This window comes from Amphiprion ocellaris, chromosome 4, assembly GCF_022539595.1.
Source record: "Amphiprion ocellaris isolate individual 3 ecotype Okinawa chromosome 4, ASM2253959v1, whole genome shotgun sequence".
Classification (NCBI taxonomy): Eukaryota; Metazoa; Chordata; class Actinopteri; family Pomacentridae; genus Amphiprion; species Amphiprion ocellaris.
The window spans coordinates 22,235,939-22,258,065 of NC_072769.1; the positions used below are offsets into that span (position 1 = coordinate 22,235,939).

The 22,127-nt window shown below is 40.3% G+C and overlaps 1 protein-coding gene across 1 annotated transcript; it reads right to left on the reverse strand.

Annotated features, from left to right (window-relative positions):
* Positions 1-3,824: 3,824 nt before the first annotated feature.
* LOC111581048 (protein FAM83B-like) lies at positions 3,825-22,061 on the reverse strand. The gene is made up of 6 exons (XM_023289039.3): positions 20,701-22,061; positions 19,981-20,316; positions 18,865-19,346; positions 14,614-14,778; positions 9,031-9,155; positions 3,825-7,335 (listed from the first exon to the last, which is right to left on the reverse strand). Exons 3-6 carry the CDS (start codon positions 19,300-19,302, stop codon positions 5,238-5,240), a joined length of 2,826 nt encoding a protein of 941 aa, XP_023144807.2. The 5' UTR covers positions 19,303-19,346; positions 19,981-20,316; positions 20,701-22,061; the 3' UTR covers positions 3,825-5,237.
* Between the last annotated feature and the right edge of the window lie 66 nt (positions 22,062-22,127).

Sequence of the window (22,127 nt, forward strand, 5' to 3'; positions counted from 1 at the left end):
CATGTTTTCAATTATTGGTCCCATTTCTTAAAAAAAAAAAAAAAAAAAAAAAAAAGCCCCCTGAAATCTGATCAGATAAATGAATGTGAAACTACATTGGGTCTGCTGCAGCTGCCTCCCTCTGATCTTGTTCCTGCCCACAGCACAATCTGATCAGTGAAACACTGAAGGACAACTTCAGCATGTAAAACATAAATAAGCAAAGGCTGCAACTCGTGATTATTTTAATTTTAACTTAACTTTATGTGCTGTTCAAAAACTTTATTTTTTCTGCAAATGTGTAGTGATTCCAAATCTTGGTTATTGATCTCCTTGATTACAAAAAAAATCTGTATCGACCTGGAAAAAAAACAAACATGTCAGGCACCCTATGATGTTAACTGTTTGCCTGAATGTTTTTGTTTAAAATCCTCAGTAATAACCTTTGACTGGTTGCTCTTAAACCTGTAAAACTCACTGCTGCAAAAATACAACATCAGCTTATTTTTTAATTACTATTTTCTATTATATATATCTGAAATAAACCCTAATCTGGGGTCTGACAGCAGCGTGAGGTCAAAGAAGCTGCCATCAGCTGCTGCACTTCTGTCCATCCAGCAGATGGAGCCATGGAGCTGCAGTGAAGTGAAGAGCAGCACAAGGCAACCACCACTTCCATCCACTGACGCATTCAATTTGACTGACGCTAATGTTTTATTGACTTCCAACCACTAAACCAATAAAAGCTGCAAGCAGCGTTGGACGGGTCCTCGCATCCAAGCGGCCCAACTGGCCCACGCATATCCACCAGGAGGCGCTGCAACTGAGAGAGTAAAGTTTCAGGCAGATTGGAGCATGTACATGCTACTTACACAGCACTTCCTGTTTCATGGCGAGAAATCCAAAATGGCCGCCAAGTGGTGCAAAGATGTGATTAGGGCCGGACTCTGATCATACATGTAAAATTTCAGACAAATTGGAGCATGTACAGGCTAGTTAGACATGACTTCCTGTTTCATGGCAAGAAATTCAAAATGGCCGCCAGGTGGTGCTATGACAGTGAGTCTATATCGACCTATGGATGTGATTAGGGCTGGACTCTGATCACACATGTAAAGTTTGAGGCAGATTGATGCATGTCCAGGCTAGTTAGACAGCACTTCCTGTTTCATGGCAAGACATCCAAAATGGCCGCATTCTGCTGGTCACCATGGCCACACCGTCAGACTGTTGCAGAGTATTTTGATAACCTTTGATCAACCATGACTGGTGTCCATCCTGGCCAAATTTCAGCTCTCTCGGTGGTACCCTGTTTGAGTTTATAGCTTTTGAAAATGTCTAAAAATGACCCATAATCGTCAAAACATATGACATATAATTCAAAATGGCCGACTTCCTGTTGGGTTTTGGCCATGGGTGTCAATTATATTTTTGTGCGTCTTGACGAGTTACATATGCCTACCAAGTTTCAGAACTGTAGGTCACACATACGGCCCGTAGTAAATATTTGAAATTTTCCAGGTGGCGCTATGGAGCCATTTTGCAACAATCATGTGCAATTCGTCTAAAATATCAAATATTTCAGCAGTCCTGATGTGTGTAAATATTTTGGCAAACATATGAGCGTTCCTAACCTGTCAAAAAGTATTTTGTCTGTCACGGCAACATTGCATTGCCACGGCAACAGAATTTCATCAATTGTCAAAATCTTCACACTGTGGCATTGTCAAGGGGGGAACACTGAGCTGACCAATTTTCAGGATGATATGACAAAGTTTCAGGCAATGGTACATGCAAATGTAATGACAATTTCTTCCTGTTGCCAATAGGTGGCGCTATGAGTATTTCTAAATTTATGAATGTGGATGTGTTCAGAACCGGACTGGTGTCCATCACATCAAGTTTGGTCCGGATTGGATCATTTCCAGCTGAGATATTAATAATTCAATTTTCATGGCGAGAAATCGAAATTCGCCGCGCCGCCACAGACACGCCCCTTGACGACGAGTCACCATTTTCTCTGGGAATCATCATCAATGTGTTCTGGCTTATGTCACCACATTTGAGGTGAATCTGATCAACCTGCTAAGAATAGTACATCAAAGTGTAAAAAAATGTCTATTTCCTGCTACCACAAGGTGGCGCTATGACTGTCAATGTACATAACCACATGGATGTCGTCAGGGCTGGACACTGATCACACATGTAAAATTTCAGGCAGATTGGAGCATGTTCATGAAAGTTAGGCACCACTTCCTGTTTCATGGCGAAGGATCAATATTTTTGATGACCGCCATGGCCACGCCCTTTGACTTTCGCACAGCATTTTGATAACTTTTCATCAGGTAGGGCTGTTGCATATACTGGCCAAATTTGGCGTCTCTCGGACTTATCTCCACTGAGTTATTAATCTCAGAAAATTTAAAGCTAATTCAAGATGGCCGACTTCCTGTTGGGTTTAGGGCGTGGCTGTAATTGAATTTTTCGTGTGTCCTGATGTGCTGAATATGCACACAAAATTTTGTAGCTGTAGCTCAAACATCCTGCCAGTTGGCCTAATGACCACTTTTTGCAATTTTGTAGGGGGCGCTATGGAGCCATTTTGGCAAATACATGCGCACCTCCCACAAAATATCTAATTTTTCGCCAGTCCTGATGTGTGTGCCAACTTTCACGCGTTTTGGGGTATGATAAGGTCGCCAAAAATGCATTTCCCCCGTCGCACAAAGAAAAATAATAATAATTCCTTGCATTCCAATAGGGTCTTCGCACCATTCGGTGCTCGGACCCTAATAATAAACCCAAGGGTTTCAATAGGGTCTTCGCACCATTCGGTGCTCGGACCCTAATAATAATAAACCCACGGGTTTCAATAGGGTCTTCGCACCATTCGGTGCTCGGACCCTAATAATTCCTTGCATTCCAATAGGGTCTTCGCACCATTCGGTGCTCGGACCCTAATAATTCCTTGCATTCCAATAGGGTCTTCGCACCATTCGGTGCTCGGACCCTAATAATTCTATGGGTTTCAATAGGTTCCTCGCACCACTTCGTGGTGCTCGGACCCTAATAATAATTCCTTGCATTCCAATAGGGTCTTCGCACCATTCGGTGCTCGGACCCTAATAATAATTCCTTGCATTCCAATAGGGTCTTCGCACCATTCGGTGCTCGGACCCTAAATAATTCCTTGCATTCCAATAGGGTCTTCGCACCGTCGGTGCTCGGACCCTAATAATAATAATAATAATAATAATAATAATAATAATAATAATAATAATAATAATAATAATAATAATAAATAATTCCTTGCATTCCAATAGGGTCTTCGCACCGTCGGTGCTCGGACCCTAATTATTCTCTCCAGAAGCAGTGCCCTAGTTACTCTGAATAATCAACGGTCTTTACTGTGATCAGCTTTTGTATGAGCTATTTCTTCAAACTAGATAATGAAAACTAAAAACAGTGGTGTCATATGGGCTTTGCCCCATTAGTCTGACAGAAGTCTTGGTTTCAAGGCTACATTTGGGTCATTCCAGAATTGGAGGACATTTGAGCTTCAAAATTTTTGAAAAATAAATCTTCACTTTTACAATTTTCTGCAACATATTCATCAATAATAGGTAATAAACTATCAAAGGCTTGATTGGCTCAGCTTACACATCAATGGTACCATTTTCATTCTATGCTTTATTTATTGTTCACTAACCCTACTCTAATCACAGTAACAGGGTTGCTAATCCATGCTAATGTTAGCTTTTTCTCAGCAGTAGAAGCTAGATATTTAGCTAGCTGTTACTGCTGACCAAGAGGACAAATCATCAAAAAAAGAAGGAGATTGTACATCAACTGTATAAAAAAAAATTCTATTTACACATTATATCAAGCATTGGTACAAGAAGCGATGAAGCCTGGTAATATATATGTTTTGTTTTTGTTGACAAAATTCATTAAACAGGAAAACCAGTAATGTACAAGTCTGTGTTTTCTGACTTCCTGCACTCTGCCTGTGGAACATGAAGAAGTAGACATCATTGCATTTGTTAGGGACTATTTCCAGCAGCGGATGAATCCACACTTGGCTCTCTAGTGAGCTGTGTTAGCAGCTGGGGGTGTGTCTGCTTCTCAGTCAAAATAAACTACGGGGTGTGTGTTCATGATATAAAAGGAACATGTCATGGTGTCCTGTTCCTTACTGATGTGATTTTAGTAGTTATTGAAACAGTGGAGCTGTGAGGCACAGAGCAGTAACATAATTCAGGCTTACATGCATGATATTTGTTAGCAGATCATCACTGTTTTTTTTTAAAATGAGATTTATTTACAAGAAAATATAGAATCTCACCAGACTCATCCTTCCAAAACAAAAGCAAATACACCAAGTATAGAACATTTGTATGTTTAACAGTCATTTTTACAATTCATCTGACTTATAAAATATTTTTTAGTGTTTTGAAGCACCCGTCATGTTCACCCTGTTTTAATCTTGACGTGTTGGTATTTTCACATCAACCCTGCTACCCTGTAATACCCAGCTCAGAGCAATACATACAAACTGATCAAGTAACAGACAGCCCACATACAGGGTTTCCCTAAACGTCTGGATATATAGGCACATTTTGCCTCCACAGATTAAATATGGCTTTGTTGAAAGAAGAAATAGTTGAACTGGTACTTCTCAGAGGATGTGAATGATGGACGTATCGAAAGACAACTGATGAATTTTATGCATGTCATCCAAGGAAGATTCCATTTGGCTTTTCCATGGTGGCGAAGGTGGTTAAAACATATAAAGAAACGGGCAGTGTCATGGACAAACTCCGTTCTGGACGACCAAATGTATCAGCCAAAACTAAAGGATTGGTCATGGCTAAAATTCATGCTAGTCCCAAAAAAATCACTTCCCTAACCCTAACCCTATCTTTCGATATGTCCAGCCTTCACATCCACTGAGAAGTACCAGTTCAACTCTTTCTTCTTTCAACAAATCCTTATTTAACTTGTGGAGGCAACAAAATATATAGTTAATGCGATTTCCAGACTTTAGATACACCCTGAAGAACGTTTTGTGTTTTGGCATCAGTGATAAATAAAAAGTCTTAACAACATTATGAAACTTATTAACTGCAGCATACTGCAGAGGTGTAAACATACAATCTGTGTGTAGGAGCCAAAATATATCAATAAACAACACAAGGACTATGCATTAACATTGCCTTCATTAATGGGAATGGTGGCCTTCTTTTCTTCTTTCAGCCCTACTTGTTTTTGCCTATTAGATTTCCTACTCGCTGCATGAATCGTCCCAGTTTGTTGTCACTGCCACTTTGTGTCTGATACATTGGATAGCCAGAGTCATGCCTGTTCACCAAAGAGCCTCTGTCTTTGTCTGAGGAATACATACTTGCCATCCTTGTAGACCTATCTAAGTGAATATTTTCAGTGCTAAGCAAATACTCATATCGACTGTAAGCTTTTTGTTTAGTGGTTTGATAGACAGTCACCCCTTCGCTATCCAGAGTGCTCCTCGAGCCTTGATCCTGCTCTGCTGCAGGGTTCGTCTTTCTTTTGCTTGAACGCTGAGGAGTCAGTCTTGAAAATGGAGATTTATGCTTCTCTGTTTCTGATGGACCACTGGAAGACCTCTGTGATTTGGGGGTGCTCGGTGATTGGCCTTTCTTGCTGGTTTGTTCTGCAGCAGCTGCCTGTGCATGGTCCACCTTAGATCCTGAAGCATTTTGTGATCTCAACGAGGCCATTCTTTGGAGTGACTTCTCCTCTTTTTTGGCAGCTTTCTTGTCATCTGACGCAAGCAGTGCCTGTACTTTCATTCTAAGGGAATTCTTCCTCTGAAGTGGTGGTTCCTCTAGCTGTGTTTGCCCTTTTTCTGTGTGATTACTCTTAGCCTCACTTGCATTCTGAGATACTGTAGAAGTCTTTGGAACGGTTTCGATTTGACTGAAAATTGATTTCTTTCCTTCTTTTGGAGCAGATGAGCCTATGCTGTTGTTTATCTTACGTATGGGAGCATTGCTTTCTCTGGCTTGACCCTGACTCTGTGGATCAGCTGGTAAGCTTGATTTAACAGAGTTTTCCTTTGGGACAGCTTTCTCATCTTTGCACATCTCCCCATTTGCATCTTTAAATGCTGATTCAGAACTGTTAACACGACTGTTTGAACCCTCTTTCTCTTCAGGGATCTCAGTCAAAGACTCCATTGCTCTTTGGTGCTGGATACTAAGCTTCAGTGTTGCATCATTCAGTTTCATATCTAAATCAGCTGCTGATGTGGTCCTGGAAAGAGGCTCGTGCCAGTCATATGTCTGCGTTGTCTTTCGATCTGCCACTGTTTTGATATCGTAGTGTGAGGTAGAGCGGTGGCCATCAGTAAGAATTTGCTCTCTTTTGTCACTTTCTTTCTTGGTGTCACTCTCTTCCAGGTTGCAGTTGTCTTGTGCATTTGGCTCTAATTCTGTCATGCTCTGTCGTGCATCAAGACCTCTCAATGAAGACTTAGGCTTAAGCCTGTCGAGAGGTGGATACATAGATCTCAAGGACTCTTGGCTTTGCCTGAGATTGGCATACTCCTGCAGACTGAGCCTCTTTTGCCTCATTTCTTCCATTCTGGACTTGATGTCCTTCGACCTGCTGTGAATCAGCTGTGACTGATGCTCGTTTAAGCCTGTGTGACTGCTATATGGAGATGTCATGGGGGATAATGCATCACATGACGCATCTAGAAGCATATCATTCTCATTAAGGTATGTGTCGATCTTCCACCTGTGAAGTGATGTTTCAGAGTTGAACGGTATCAGATTCTGGTCTGCACCGTAGAGAGTCTGATGCCTAAGGTGCTGCTGAGACAACCTGTTTGATAGCAGAAAATCCCCACCACCCCTCAGATTAGCTCCATTCCCCTCAGGAGTAGCTCCAATGTCCTTGGTTCCCATCCTCAGTCGAGTCATTGAGTTTATCTTCTGCAGCTCTCCACCATAACTGTGTCCTCTCACCAGGTTCCCTATATCAGCATAGTGAGACTGATGCAGCCTCTCCTGCATGCTCAGGCCCCTGGTCATCGTGGTGGTATTGTTAAACCTGTCATCCTGAGCACTTCTCATGCCATGCATCACTCTCGACCTCATGTGAACATGATTGAGAGAAAGCTGGCTGGAGTTTGGGCTCTGCAGAGTCACAGCGTCTCTCAGATATGGGATGGATAGAGTCCCCTTTGACGGGATTGCAGGAACTGTGGAGCGAGCGTAGAGTCTTCTGAACTCCTCATCGTAGGAGCAAACTAGTTGACCTGTGACAACCAGGACCATACTCAGGTTGATCTTCTCAAACGACCACGAGTAGCTAAAAAGAACACAAAGATTGAAACAGCCATTAGAAAACAAATATGATAATGATGAATTGATTGTGAGCTGCACAGCGGTGGTTAGCACTGCTGCCTCACAGCTACAAGATCCCCAGTTCGCGTCCCGACCTGGGCCTAGGATCTTTCTTTGTGGAGTTTGCATGCTTTCCCTGGGTTTTCTCCGGGTTCTCCGGCTTCCTCCTAAAGTCCAGAAACATTCTGAAGGTGTGAATGTGAGTGTGCTTGTTTGTCTCTACATGTAGTCCTGTGATAGACTGATGACCTGTCCAGGGTGTCTCCTGATTTCGCCCTAAGTCAGCTGGGATAGACTCCAACCCCATCGTGACCCTGATGAGGTTTAAGCGGTGTATAGATAATGGATGGATGGATGAATTGATTGTGGATGTAACTAATAATATGTATTTTGGGGGGCCTTACTGACAGGAGATCAGCGAGAGAGAGAGACAGGAAAGTAGGGAGAAGGATGGGGGACGGACCTGTAGCAAAGGGCCTTGGACTGGATTCGAATTCATGGCTACAGCATTGTTGACTATAGCCGCGGTTTATGCGTCGTCTGCTCCTGTCGAGCTACCGGGGAGCTCAATCAATAAAGATTTCCATGCAGATCTTAAATATCTACATTTTGATGTACTTTATCCAGTAGTCAAACATAACTAATAATGCAAGTCAGATGATAATTACCACAAAACACATCATAGGCATCACAATCCAGGGAACCAGAAGTCAAACCCACTGTTTCTTGATGTATTTTTATATTTAGGTATCATTTTCCAGCTAAATAATTTCAGCAGGAGATTTTCAGTTTTTTTCCTTTATAGCTGCTCTTTAATGTAGGGATAGTGTTGCTCTTTTATATTTACAAAACCCCAAAAATGTTCTATAGAATTGAAATCATGGGATGTACTTGACCAGGTCCTCATTTTCATTCTTTTCTTCTTCAGAAACTCTTGTGTGATTTTGGCAGTGAGTTTTGGATCATAACCATTCTGAGATATTTCTTTTCTGCTAAGCCTCTGCAGCTTGGGGCTCATCTTTTCAGCCACTATTTTGGTTAATTCACAGGCCTTCATGCTACCATCTATAAATGTCCACTGTCACCCTTAGCACTCATGTCGCCACATATCATCACATCTCCACCTCAGGACTATTCACTGTGGTAGTCCTGACCAGGCTGTGCAATGTTGTTCTCACTGTCTGAGCGATCACATGAACTGCAATGATGACTGATAGTCCCTGCTCCAAGTCTAAAACAGTATAGTATAATTTACAGCCATGATAAGGTGCCCCCTGCAGCAGATAGACTTTTAATTGTATATAAGAGGAAATGCTTTTCTTCTCAACTTAAAAAGGGCAATTATTGAGAGGTGATACAATTTGACATTTAAGTGCTATTACATAGTGTTCCCTTCTGTTTAACACTGTATGTCTAAATCACTTACTTCAAAGGAAGGCTTGCCACTACTGCTCCTACTTAAGGTTTTTTCAGGGCTTATTTGAGCTACCAGGAAGATCTAGAGTTGCTGAGCAGTCATGCGATAGGCATTCACACCTTGCACTCTGCATGCAAGTTACTGAGTGTGGCTATGGGCAAATAGACAAGTTGATGCATGGTCCCTATTCTGATTTAATTGCTTGGGAATACACCTGAATGGGTAAAGGTAAGCCTGACTCACCTGTATGTTCCATACAAAACTGTCCGACAGTCCACCAGAATAAACTTCTGTTCCAAACCTCCATGAAACTTCATCCCAGACTGACACTGATATTGCTGTCCTTGAACTGTCCGAACACGAAGGTTCTGATAGAGAAATACACAATAAACAAATGAGTGTCTTTCAGAAATACGCTAATATATTTCCAAACTGTACAGAAATGAATGAACACAATAAAGACTGGAACTGAAAGTACAATGAATCCCAAAATATAAGACTGTTTAGCAGACATCTGAAATGGCAAGCACTCACAACGACATTCACACTCGTTAAGGAGACATAAATAGATTCTCAAGTGAAAACTGTTGGCTATCTTTGTCATAAATCTTTGGTCACATCTCTGAAGAAGAGAAGCATTGCAACAAAAGCAGGAATGTGACATTGCCAGTTTAAAAACCACTCCAACGTGTAAGGACATGTTTCAGCTTAATTACACAGAGATTATTCACTTGTATTATTATTAGTTGTGTTGGGTTTGGTTCAACTAGTTTGTCAACTTACATTAGCTGTGTATCTATTAGAAAAATAGCTACCTAGCTCAGATAAAGCTCTAGTATAACAGAAGTGAGTACGCCATTGTGCAATATCACGCAAATGTCAGATGATTTACAATTGCACCAACCTGCAGTGATTACATTCTAAGTTGAATAGTTTGGTTTTCACTCGTATTTGAAATAAAAAACTAGGAGTTTAGATTTGCTCCAATAAAAACAAAGACCCCACAGTAGGATTGCAATGCAACGTAAGTCAGTACTCCATCATTCAAATCTTCTATTTTTTTATGTTACTTCTTATGTCCATCTATGTTTTTGTTGACAGAGTCAGTCCTCTGCAGCATGGAGGATACCAAACCTCTGGAGAGATGTGCTGTCATTCTTTGCAGGCTATGTTTTTTCAGCTATTTGCTGAAAAGGTAATGTTGCTCTACTCTTTTCTTTAAAATACCCCAAAGGTTTTCTGTTGGATTCAAGTCAGGCAGTATACTTGTCCTGGTCAATCCTTTCACTTTGTCATCTTTATAAACTCTTATGAAGTTTTGGTAGTGTGCTTGGATCATTATCATGGAATATTCCTCTTCTGTCAAGCTTCTGCAGACGGGGACTCATCTTGTCAGCCAGTATTTTGGTTTATTCACAGACACTTATGTTATTATCTGTAAATGTCATCTGTCATCTTCTGCACTCACACAGCTCAATACTATCACACTCCCACCTCTATGCTTCACGATCAGGGCTATGCGTTAATTATGGTAGTCCTGATCAGATTCATGCCAAACATGCAAACACTTGCCTGTCTGTTCTTTAGAGCAAGGCTGTGCAAGTGCAAGCTGTACATGGCATCATTTTAGGACGATGGCTCGTCCTGATTACTGCTGCAGCTGTGGTTCAGCTGACTATTAGTTGGCTACTGATCATCCTGTATCTCTGTCCATCATTGTGAAGATTCACAATCTAATTGTTCATTTCCTCTAGCAATTCTTTACCATGATGGAGAACTGCATATAGAGACTGGCCATAGGTCCAAAACTGAGATAGATGTTGGTCAGCCTGTTCAGTTACCCCACTGATGGCCAGTTTTCTTTCATTGCTGCTTAAGTAACATTAAGATACACAACCAGACAGGGTTATATACTGTATATATATACAGTATATACTGTAAATATGCTGATCAGGCATAACATGATGACCACCTGCCTAATATTGTGTTGATTCCCCTTATGACGTCAAACCATTGAGCCTGGACCAGAGGACCTCTCAGGGTGTCTATGGGGTCTGGACCAGAGGACCTCTCAGGGTGTCTATGGGGTCTGGACCAGGACGTTGGCAGTGGATCCTTTGGGTGCTCTGGATTGTGCAGTGGGGCCTCTGGGAATCAAACTTGTTCCACTGCATCCTGTTGATGCTTGACCAGAATGAGGTCTACGAAGTTTGGAGGTCAAATCAACATCTTGGGGGATTGTCATGTTCCCTGAGATGCTCCTCATTGTTTGATATTGTTGCGATGTGGTGGGGCGTATTTTCCTCTGGGGGTAGGCGAGTGACATTTAGGATTTCCATTTGTACGAAAGACTGTGTTTGTTCTGGAACAATGTTTATTTTGGTGTCTAAATCATCAACACGGACACCAAAATCCAAGGTTTTCCAGCAGAACATCACATAGAACCAATATGATCAATGTTATTCACTTCACCTGTCAGTGGTCAGAATGTTGTGTCTGATCGGTGTATGATGTTATGTAACGTGGGGTACAAAAGTCTAAGAGTTCAATTTGTGTGTAAATACTGAAATAACCAGAGTTTGAGGATTTAAAAACCTTTTAAAAGTTTTGATATATAAACTGAAGATGAGATGACAAAGTCTGGCAGTCTTGCCCTTTTTCCAAATGGATCTGTGGTTTCCTTCTTGTTGAGTTCCTTGTTCCCTTCAATTCTTTCTCTGTTGTGTATATGTGTCCTTTTCTAGGTGTTACGCTCTGCTGTACCTTGTTGTCAGTTCACCTGCACACCTGCCCCTTATCCATCCATCCAGCTTCTGCTGCAGCACTTTTGTCCCGGCTTTTCACTCCATTCGTCATCCAATTGTTCAGTCTGCCAGGTGGTCAAACTCATTTTTGATTTCGGTTACTCTTTGTGAACCTCTTGTTTCCCTGTGTGTCTGGATCTTGATCTCCTTGTGAACTATGTCAGCCACGCTCTGCTCACTGGACCTTCACACTGCTTTCAGCCATGTTTCAGCTCCAGTTGTGAACATAACAAACAAAGAAATATTTCCAATTCTACCCTATTCCTAGCTCAGCACTCACATGGAAAAAACATTAGTGGTAGTGACCACAATAACTCATTTTTACAAAGGCCAGATTTCTTTGAGTTGTATCTTTCAGCTGATGCAGTGTTCAGATGACACTCAGCTGGGTTTGATCAAACCATCAGAGGGTTATTCAATTAATTCCACCTGCAGCCATTGTTGACTTGTGCAGAGACGTTGACTGTGCCTCAAGGAGTTTGAGTAAAAGTCATTTAAACAAATGAGCAAGGTGTAGTGATACTCGACATGATCAAACATGTGCGTCAGTTTTCCGAGGCTGGTATTTTGATGTGGCACTTTGCACAGAAATCACAAAGGCGTCACTGCGTTCACTGTGTTGTTTGGTTTGTTTCTGTTGAAACATCATCCTGATGCTGTTTAACAGGAAAATCCAGACGCGCTAACAGATCTGTCCTACGGCTGCTGCAGTTGTCTCGTATGATAATGGCAGGTAGAAATGCAGCAGGGAAATGCTGGTAAATAACAGCGTTTTCACGAGGGTGTGGAGCAAATGTCAGATTTAATCCACTAAATGCTCCCACTAACAGAAGAAAGGTCATGCCACAGGCAAAGCTTACTCTGAAACACTGATGGAATACAGAAGCAGAAAGACTTTGCTTTTTTCATTGTAAACGTCAAACAATTACCAAATTAGGTCATATTTAATGAGTCAGCGTGTTCACGTTGTTTGTGCCTGTCTGTGGTCCATTGTGGCTTTGTCATGCCTACATCTTGCTGAACAGACAAGAAGGGATCATTTTTAAACAAAGATGTCCTGAACAGCACTTTTTCAGTTGTGAAATCCTCCTGTACCTACACTACCATTGAAAAGTTTGAGGTCGACCCAGACAGTTTCATGTTTTCCATGAAAACTCACACTTTTATTCATGTACCAACATAACTGCAAAAGGATTTTCTAATCATCAATTAGCCTTTCAACACCATTATCTAACACAATGTAGCATTAGAACACAGGAGTGATGGTTGCTGGAAATGTTCCTCTGTACCCCTATGGAGATATTCCATTAAAAATCAGCCATTTCCAGCTAGAATAGTCATTTACCACATTAACAATGTCTAGACTGGATTTCTGATTCATTTGATGTTATCTTCATTGAAAAAAATGTTTCTTTCAGAAATAAGGACATTTCTATGTGACCCCAAACTTTTGAATGGTAGTGCATGTACCTCTATCATCCACAGTGTGTATTATTGACACACCAACAGCAGCTACCATGCCAAGTGCGAAACCATTGAATCTAAGGAAGTATAGGCTGCTGTTTTGGTGTGCTAGTTTGGTTTTAGTTGTTGAACAACCACTCACTGGAGTTTTAAGATGCTTCCAACTGTCACCAAACAAAATGCTTTGTACTTGACGGTTTTGCAAAATAAACATTGTCTTAGTTTGTCTACTGTGCATGAAAACAGGAAATCTCCTTGTGGACAAGGTGTGATGAGGAAGCCCATACAATTGCAAACGGTAGTTTGACATTGAAACCGTGTAATGGAAAATAAAGGTTGAAGAGTCATTGATACAGATGCAGAAATACAGTATTAAAATAAAGCAGTGTGTTTGCTTTAGATCGGAAGTGATGATAACAACACTACCGTTCAAAAGTTTGGGGTCACTTAGAAATGTCCTTAATGTTGAAAGAACAACATTTTATTTTCAAATGAAGGTAACATTAAATGAATCAGAAATCCAGTGTAGACATTGTTAATGTGTTAAATGACTATTCTAGCTGGAAACAGCTGATTTTTAATGGAATATCTACATAGGGGTACAGAGGAACATTTCCAGCAACCATCACTCCTGTGTTCTAATGCTACATTGTGTTAGCTAATGGTGCTGAAAGGCTAATTGATGATTAGAAAACCCTTTTGCAATTATGTTGGCACATGAATAAAAATGTGATTGCGATTGATATAACATCACAACAGGGCCGATCGATAACTGGACTCTTCTCTTCTGTGGTTCTCCAATGGTGGAACGAGTTATCAAACTCTATTTGATCTGCAGAGTTCCTCTCAGTCTTTAAGAAAATATTAAAATCCCAGCTCTTCACTGAACACCTTTGCACTTGACAGACTGCAAGTAAAAGTTAAAATAAATCCTATTATGTTTATTGCCAGTAAACACTATGATCCTATTATGACTTTTGAACTTGTTTTATGGCTTTTCCAGGTTGTTTTCTCCTGACTAGATCCTTGCTTATGTTGTATCTACTCTCAGATGTGCGTCTGCTAAACGAAACTGTTGAATTGTAAAGTGTGAGTGGAAAACATGAAATTGCCTGCGTGACTCCAAATTATTGACCGTTAGTGTGCTAGATGGAAACTTTTCACTTTCACTTTTCACAAATTTTTCTTGTTCTGTTTTCAAACATCTTTGTGAGTTTTGCAAATAAGAATGAGTAGTGTATACCTAAAGGGAAATTGAGGAAAATGGTGCATGTCAATGAAACCAAAGTCTGATCATTCAGTAAATACATCCCTAAATCCACAGAATTCATAGTGTTTTTTATTATTTTTACCTTTTTAAGATAGACATTTAAAACAGAAACTTGAAGTTGCTTCCAAACTTTTGGCTTGTAATGCACATCTGTGTTTGTGTGTAGTTTGTGGTATCAACACATTATCACTATTGTATGTCACCCAAATGTGTGGTATTATCCCATAATTTAGCTAAACTGATGCTTTGTCCCTTTAATGTGCTGTCTGACAGTGCTGTGTGTCTCACCTTGAGGTCCAGGATATTAATGCCCACCCTGTGAGACATGGTGAGGAAGCTCTTGATGTGGGAATCATCCAGGAGGATGTAGACCACCACTCCCCTCACTGTCGCACTGATGATCTCTTTGAAAATGTCAATGTCAGTGAAGACATCCATCGCTATGGCAATAATCTGGAGACATATTAAACATGATTGGAAAATAAAGCATTAACTTAGTCCAAAAGATATCAGAGGGGCCAGTGTCGAGACTTTTAAAAGGTAGAATGTGTAACACTTTGAAATTCTTCAAATATAATTTTGTTCAAATTAAAAGTAAAAAAAAAAAAAAAAGATCAACATTTTGACAGATTATTCACCAGAACAGATAACAAATATTGGTATTGGTTCTAAAGGACATACAGATTTAACAACAACAACCAATAAAGAATACATAAATCATATTTATTTATTTACTCATGAAGAAATCTGCTGATCAGGCATAACATGATGACCACCTGCCTAATATTGTGTTGATTCCCCTTATGACGTCAAACCATTGAGCCTGGACCAGAGGACCTCTCAGGGTGTCTATGGGGTCTGGTACCAGGACATTGGCAGGGGATCCTTTGGGTGCTCTGGATTGTGCAGTGGGGCCTCTGGGAATCAAATTTGTTCCACTGCATCCTGTTGATGCTTGATCAGAATGGGGTCTAGGAAATTTGGAGGTCAGATCAACATCTTGGGGGATTGTCATGTTCCCTGAGATGCTCCTCATTGTTTGATATTGTTGCGATGTGGTGGGGCGTATTTTCCTCTGGGGGTAGGCGAGTGACATTTAGGATTTCCATTTGTACGAAAGACTGTGTTTGTTCTGGAACAATGTTTATTTTGGTGTCTAAGCCTCGTCAGCATGGATCCAAGGTTTTCCAGCAGAACTCCACATAGGACCAATATCCATCCATCCATTATCTACACACTGCTTAATCCTCATTAGGGTCACGTGGGCTGGAGTCTATCCCAGCTGACTTAGGGTGAAGGCAGGGGACACCCTGGACAGGTCACCAGTCTATCACAGGGCTACACATACAATCACACTCGTAATTACACCTATGGATAATTTAGAGAAACCAATTAACCTCAGCATGTTTTTTGGAAGCTGGAGAACCCAGAGAAAACTCATGCATGCACAAGGACAACATGCAAACTCCATGCAGAAAGATCCTGGAAAGGCGGGTACATGAACCAGGGATCTTTTGGCTGCAAGTCGAAAGTGATAACCACCAAGCTACACTGCAGCCCTGGGACCAATATGATCAATGTTATTCACTTCACTGTCAGTGGTCATAATGTTGTGGCTGATCAGTGTAAATCTGGATCTATGCACAAACATAAAAACACAGATTGAATGTTTAACCTTCTAAAATGGTTTTTAATACTTACAACTGTCTTTCTTCAAGGCTAAACATGTTTTGGTTTATCGTGTGATTTAAGAAAATTCAAGACAGACAAAAGAATTCTAAACAATCCATTTTTTCATTTTTTTAAAAAAAATAAATCTTTATGAGGTATCGTGTTTATAGGACACATCTCTTATTACATCAGACACATTTTCTGTAAATTGTAAGAGGAGCAGTTCTCTGAAAAGTCTAACATTTAGTGAAATCTGAAACCAGAACAGATTCATGGCATGTGTCCTAGTAATGCTTAACCTGTTTCTGTTACAGCTCTTACAGCTACTACTATGTGCACTACATGCATTGAGCAGTGCATACCCAGAGGCTCCACTGTGGGTATTTTCATCAATCACTATCAGACGGTGGATATCTGTGGAATAAAGTCTTTTCCCTACACTCACGTAAAGACATGCACACACCCTGCTGTAATTTATAAATTATTAGTTTCAGCTGTGGAGACGGTAGTCGTCACAACGTGGGGATCTGAACATCGAGCACCTTCAAGCAGAGACATGTTGGCTGCTTAATCTCATGTCTGAAATGAAACACGGCCTTCTTGTTAACCTCTGAAAAAGAACTCAAGTAAAATTACAGCAGCTTTGTGTTTCTGTGCATCTGAGCAGAGAGAGCATGTAGAGAAACACCAAGTGTGTTGTTTAAATGTTCAGTTCATATACCTCCTACTTGCGATACGACCTTCCATCATTGACGCTCTTTAAAGGAGTCGTGAATGAAGGAATAATTTGCCTCAGGTACTTAGTTCCTTTTGCATGTCAGGATCATGCCGGCTGCCAGGGTCTGCGTTACAACTTTGTAGCTGCTAGATACATGTTTGGTTATTTTACAACATTTTCCTTACGAATTTATTGCTGCAGGTGAGCTCTCGGTTCTGCTTTTACATGGTTGCAACTGATCACTGCTTTGTTGCGCTAAAAGTTTACGACAGTCTCTAATTACTGTTTGTTAGTAGTGAATTTAAAAGGAGTACAAGGAGTTTCAAGTGTCATTTGATGGCTGCTGCACTTTCATATAAAGATGCAGTTGCAGCTCAATTAACAGTTCTTTTCTAAACTTTCATCCATCCATCATTATACACCACTTAATCCTCTTTATAGTCACTGGGGGCTATCACAGAGCGACACATACAGACACCTATGAACAATTTAGAGCTATATTTTTAGATGATTTTTAGTCTAGATGTTTATGGACCGTGTGAGGAAGCCAGAGAACCCAGAGAAAATCAACGCATGCACAGGGAGAACATGTAAACTCCATGCAGAAAGATCCCAAGAAGGCCGGGACGCGAACCAGGGATCTTCTAGCTGCAAGACAAAAGTGCTAACCACCACGCCACTGTGCAGCCTTTTCTAAACTTGATATGTCATTTTATTTTGAAGAGTACTGAAGTACTTGTAGCAGTGTCTTGCACTGTTCCCTCTAAGCTGCGCGCGTGCGCAGTTGCGCACTGCTGACACGGTCTCCGCACACAGAAAATCTGCGCTGCGCACAAAAAAAAAATCCAACCTAAATTGTAAATAAAATAAACAGGCTCTTACTTGAGGATTAAGACAGATATGTGTGCCTGTCCAGACTTTGTGATTTCCTTCTACATTTTTTATGAACTTAATACTGACTAACTGTACAGAACAAGTACCTGATCACATGATGCTTTCCTTGGAAAATGACTGATTCTTAACATGAGCTGTTACCATTTCACTTGGAGTCATGAAACTGTTCAAATGTTTGTTCTTTAAACTAGAACGCAAACTGCCTGAAGGTTGCCTTTAAGACTGACAGTCCCCAGAAAAGTTCAAAGACATGATGTCGTCGTTATCCTTTGATGGCAGCTACAGCCCTGAAGACGAGGATGAATGATTTTAGGTGTTTCTATGAACGTTTTTCTCAGTTGTCAAATGAAGTGCAGCTGACATGAATTCCAGTGGACCAGTTTCTTTCTATGTGGAGAAGCACGAGAGGAAGGAGAAGCTACTCATGGCCAGCTGTCAGGAGTGAACTCTTGATACTCAGAGGAAAGAATTTTGGTGACGTGTCACTCCACCAGGTTAGTTATCAGTACTGTTTAAATCAGACTCTGTTACACACAACATAATAACCAGCAGTTCAGTGATTAAAGGTGGCTTTTTGGGATTTGTAGTTTTTTGATAGGTATGACAATGTTTAATGTAAAACATCAGTTTTATTTTTTTCAACTATAATTTTTTGTTTTATATATACACACACACACACACACACACACACATACATATACATATATAAATTATATAATTTTATATATATATATATATGTTTATATACATATATAGAATTTATTATTTTATATATATGTTATTTTTCTACTTTTTTATATTTGAGGTTTACAGATTTTATATATATATATATATATATATATATATATATATATATATATATATATATATATATATATATATATATATATATATATATAAAAATAAATTTTTGCTATTTTTTTTTCTATATTTGGGTTTTACAGGGTTAAACTTTAGAACGGGTGCCGACAGTAGTTGTTTGTGTGTTAAAGTATCGTCTAGCCAAACCCAGCAGTCTCCTGTGTTTGCTGAGAAATATGTGGGGTGATGTTTCTTCTTCTGTATACAAAGCAACGCCTTTCATTGTGCGTTTGCGCTGTCGATAAATTGCTCTCATCCTTACCCTTGTTGTGTTAAATTTCTGTCCAACAAAGACAAGAATCCCGACATATTTATCTACCTGACAGACTGGATGTCTCTCTGTGACTTCACCCTCAGAGTACTTTTTAATTTATCTGACAACATTGAGAGCTCACCTGGCGTGCTTCCTGAATCTGCTTCCGAATCACCTCTTTAATGGTTGGTGTGTTTTGTCTGGGAGGATGAAACAGCAGACTGATGCTGGTGTCTGTGCCTTCCAGCATGACCTCTGGCCAGCCCAGGTCCAGGTCTGGCACCTCCTCGTCCGACTCGGTTGGGAAGTAGGTGGAGGGGCTGAGCTCATCTGTGACCTTTTTCTCTTCAGAATCGTCCTCCACTTCAGGTGCCTCTGCATGTTCCAAGATGAACAGGATCTCCTCCTCTGACAGAAAATGGTTGATCTGCTCGGCCTGGAGGAAGTCCTCGTAGGCCTCTTTGCCTCCGCAGAGCAGAGCATAAATGGCCAGGCGGTAGGTCTCTTTGTAGTGTGGCTGAATGTAAACCACGGTGTCTTCGTCTTTAAGGGACGACAGGCAGGACAGATTGGACTCCATGGATGCCAGATGTCCTCTCTATGTCCAATGGGTGTCTTCTTTACCTTCAGTGGGACATGTTATATGACTGTTACAGACTGCACTCTGCTTTTTAAAAACATTTTAATGGAATAAAATAATCAGCTGGAAGACGGGAATTAGTTACCAAGTGTATGAATTCATTAACATTTAGATTACATTTTTATCTATACTGCTACGCTGTATATGACATTTCTAACAGTAATTATAAACGAAGCATTAAACATTACCTGGACAAACAGCAGCAAATGTATGAATTGAGTGATGAGCCTAAATATTCAGTTTTGACATATGCAATTTATATTACACTGGAGGTCTGGAACAATAGTGGACACAGATAATATGTAAGAACTTTGTAATTAAGATTTTTAAATACTTTTAAAAGTCCTTTTTTTGTCGAAACAAATCAAACTTGCAGAAGACTTGTAACAACACTGTGCTAATCATGTTGTTTAGATGAGAAATGTTCTTTTCAATGAAGCATTTTAAGCTGAAAATCTTAAGATCTTCACATATAAAAATTAAGGTGTGTGTGAGATTCACCACAGACTGCTAAACAATATGGACAATGGGATGACTCCTTCTGTTTTTTACTCATGAACAAGCAATAACTGAAATATTTTCAGTGAAAGAAATAAGTACGTAATTAAAAAGACTTACTTCATAATTAGCGACGGTAATCCTGGTTGTCCTGTGTAATCCCAGTCCTGAGAGTCCTGAAGTTTAAAACAGCTCATAAAGGACGAAGTTAAACCCTTCTGTTGGCTCTGCTTTCTCCAACATAAGCAGCACTAAAGGTGTGGATTTGAATTCTCTGTGCAAACCAGCAGCCTGTCGTACCTGCCCTGTTCACCCCACTGACAGCTGCTGTAACAAGCCCCGCCCACCTCAGCTCACCTGGGTTTGTTTGCTATCCAGCAGTCACCTGACGCCTCTGAGCCTGGATACGACACATTTTAACTTTTACACCGGTCCTCAAATCGCTACCCTGGCTTCCTGTTAATCAAAGGAGAGAGTTCAAAATCTTCTTAGCTCCATATGAAGCATCCAGAGACACATGTTTACTGTGTGTTCCAGTGCTTTAACTGGGTCCAAAAAGGTGCAGGTACTCTATTTTCCTATATCAACCATTAAAAAAACAAAACAAAAAAACAATAAACAAAATTGGTACTAAAGCTTGCGCTATACTTGTACCTAATCGATTGTGGCCAAATACGTTGTGGCAACTTATTTTACTGTTACAACAATGTTTGTTGAACTTGTAAACCAACAAAGATATTAAATATAAATTTAAACACAACTAAATTTCCTTCACTTTTTTATTAACAAATTGTAAGTTAACAGCAAGTGAAAAAAATTCAAACTGTCAATAAAACTGACTTGGTATCGTGTCGGTTTGCGAGTCCGCCTCAGATTCTGACCGTGTTCTTTTTGAACCTTTCAGCCAAGACAGCATGGTAGCGTGTTTTACTGCATTTTGTCAACTTTGGAGCTGCGGTTAAACACACGATGTTGGGCGGAGCGCGGGCTAGCATGTCATGTTTGTTTACCGCGCTCTGATCTCGCGCTGCTTTAAAGCAAAGGAGGAATACGCATGCGCGCCTCTCTCGTAGAGCGCAGTGGTCTATGGGAAATGAAGTTTTAGTAAAATTAAGTAGCGGTCGAGGTTCTGGTGGATTAAAATGCGATGATCAGCGTACCGGTACGCTGAAAGTACGTTCTTGACACTTGGAGAAGTGCCAGGACGCCCGAAGGATATTTTTAGAAGTCCCGGAACTGAGTACCGACCCGTACCGGCCCACTTAAAGCACTGGTGTGTTCCCACAACCAGAACCAAGACCAGAGAAGCAGCTTCAGCTATTCTGCTCCTCACCGGTGGAACAAACTTCCTGAACACTGAGTTCTGCTCAAACTGTCGGTTCTTTTAAATCAGGAATGAAAACCACATTGTTTACTGTCAATCAATCAAGTGCCATTCCATTCAGCGTAGGCGACCATTTGTCTCCATCTAATCCGGTCTTTTGCTTTTTGAACTGTGACTGTTGATCGTTCCATGTGTCGCCATGATGTCAGTCCATCTGTCGTTTTCATTCTCCGTCTGCCCCGTCCTCTCTTCCCATTCATTTTTCCAGATGTGACGACATATTCCAGGGTCTCTTTCCTTATGATGTGTCGAAAAAATGTTCCTTGCCGTTTCCTAATTTAGTTCAATAGCGTATAATTTGTGTTTAGTAACTTTAAAATGTCTTCATTGCTTATTCCGTCCAGTGTGGGTTTTTTTGTTTTCATTATAATTTTTTATTCTTATTATCTTACTTGTTCTACATTTGATTTGTGTACACACACAGACACACATATATATATATCACCCTATTTGTTTTATTTATGTTAGCTATCTTTAATTCGTTTTCTACTCCATTTCTCACGTTATTGTTGCACTGCCTGCTCTACGTGCCTTTTTATTGGCCCCCTAGGGACAAATAAAGTTTTCTGAATCTGAATCTGTAAAACCACATCTCTGCTGCTGTGATATTCTTTGACATTATTTATGTTTCGAGATTCACATCCATACATCAGAACTGCTAGGATGTCCTTTTACGGATGCTAATCGCTCTACTGTAGCTTTCTCTTAGATGCTCAATTTGTTTTCTTGACTTTTAATGCACTTTTATGACCATAATGTCTACTTTTAAATCATCTTTACAGTTAATTTTCTGAATGTATTTCTCTGCCATTAGAAAGCAGCTTGAATTGCCTTGTGTACGAATTGTGCTACACAAATAAATTTGCTGTGCCTTTATTGATTG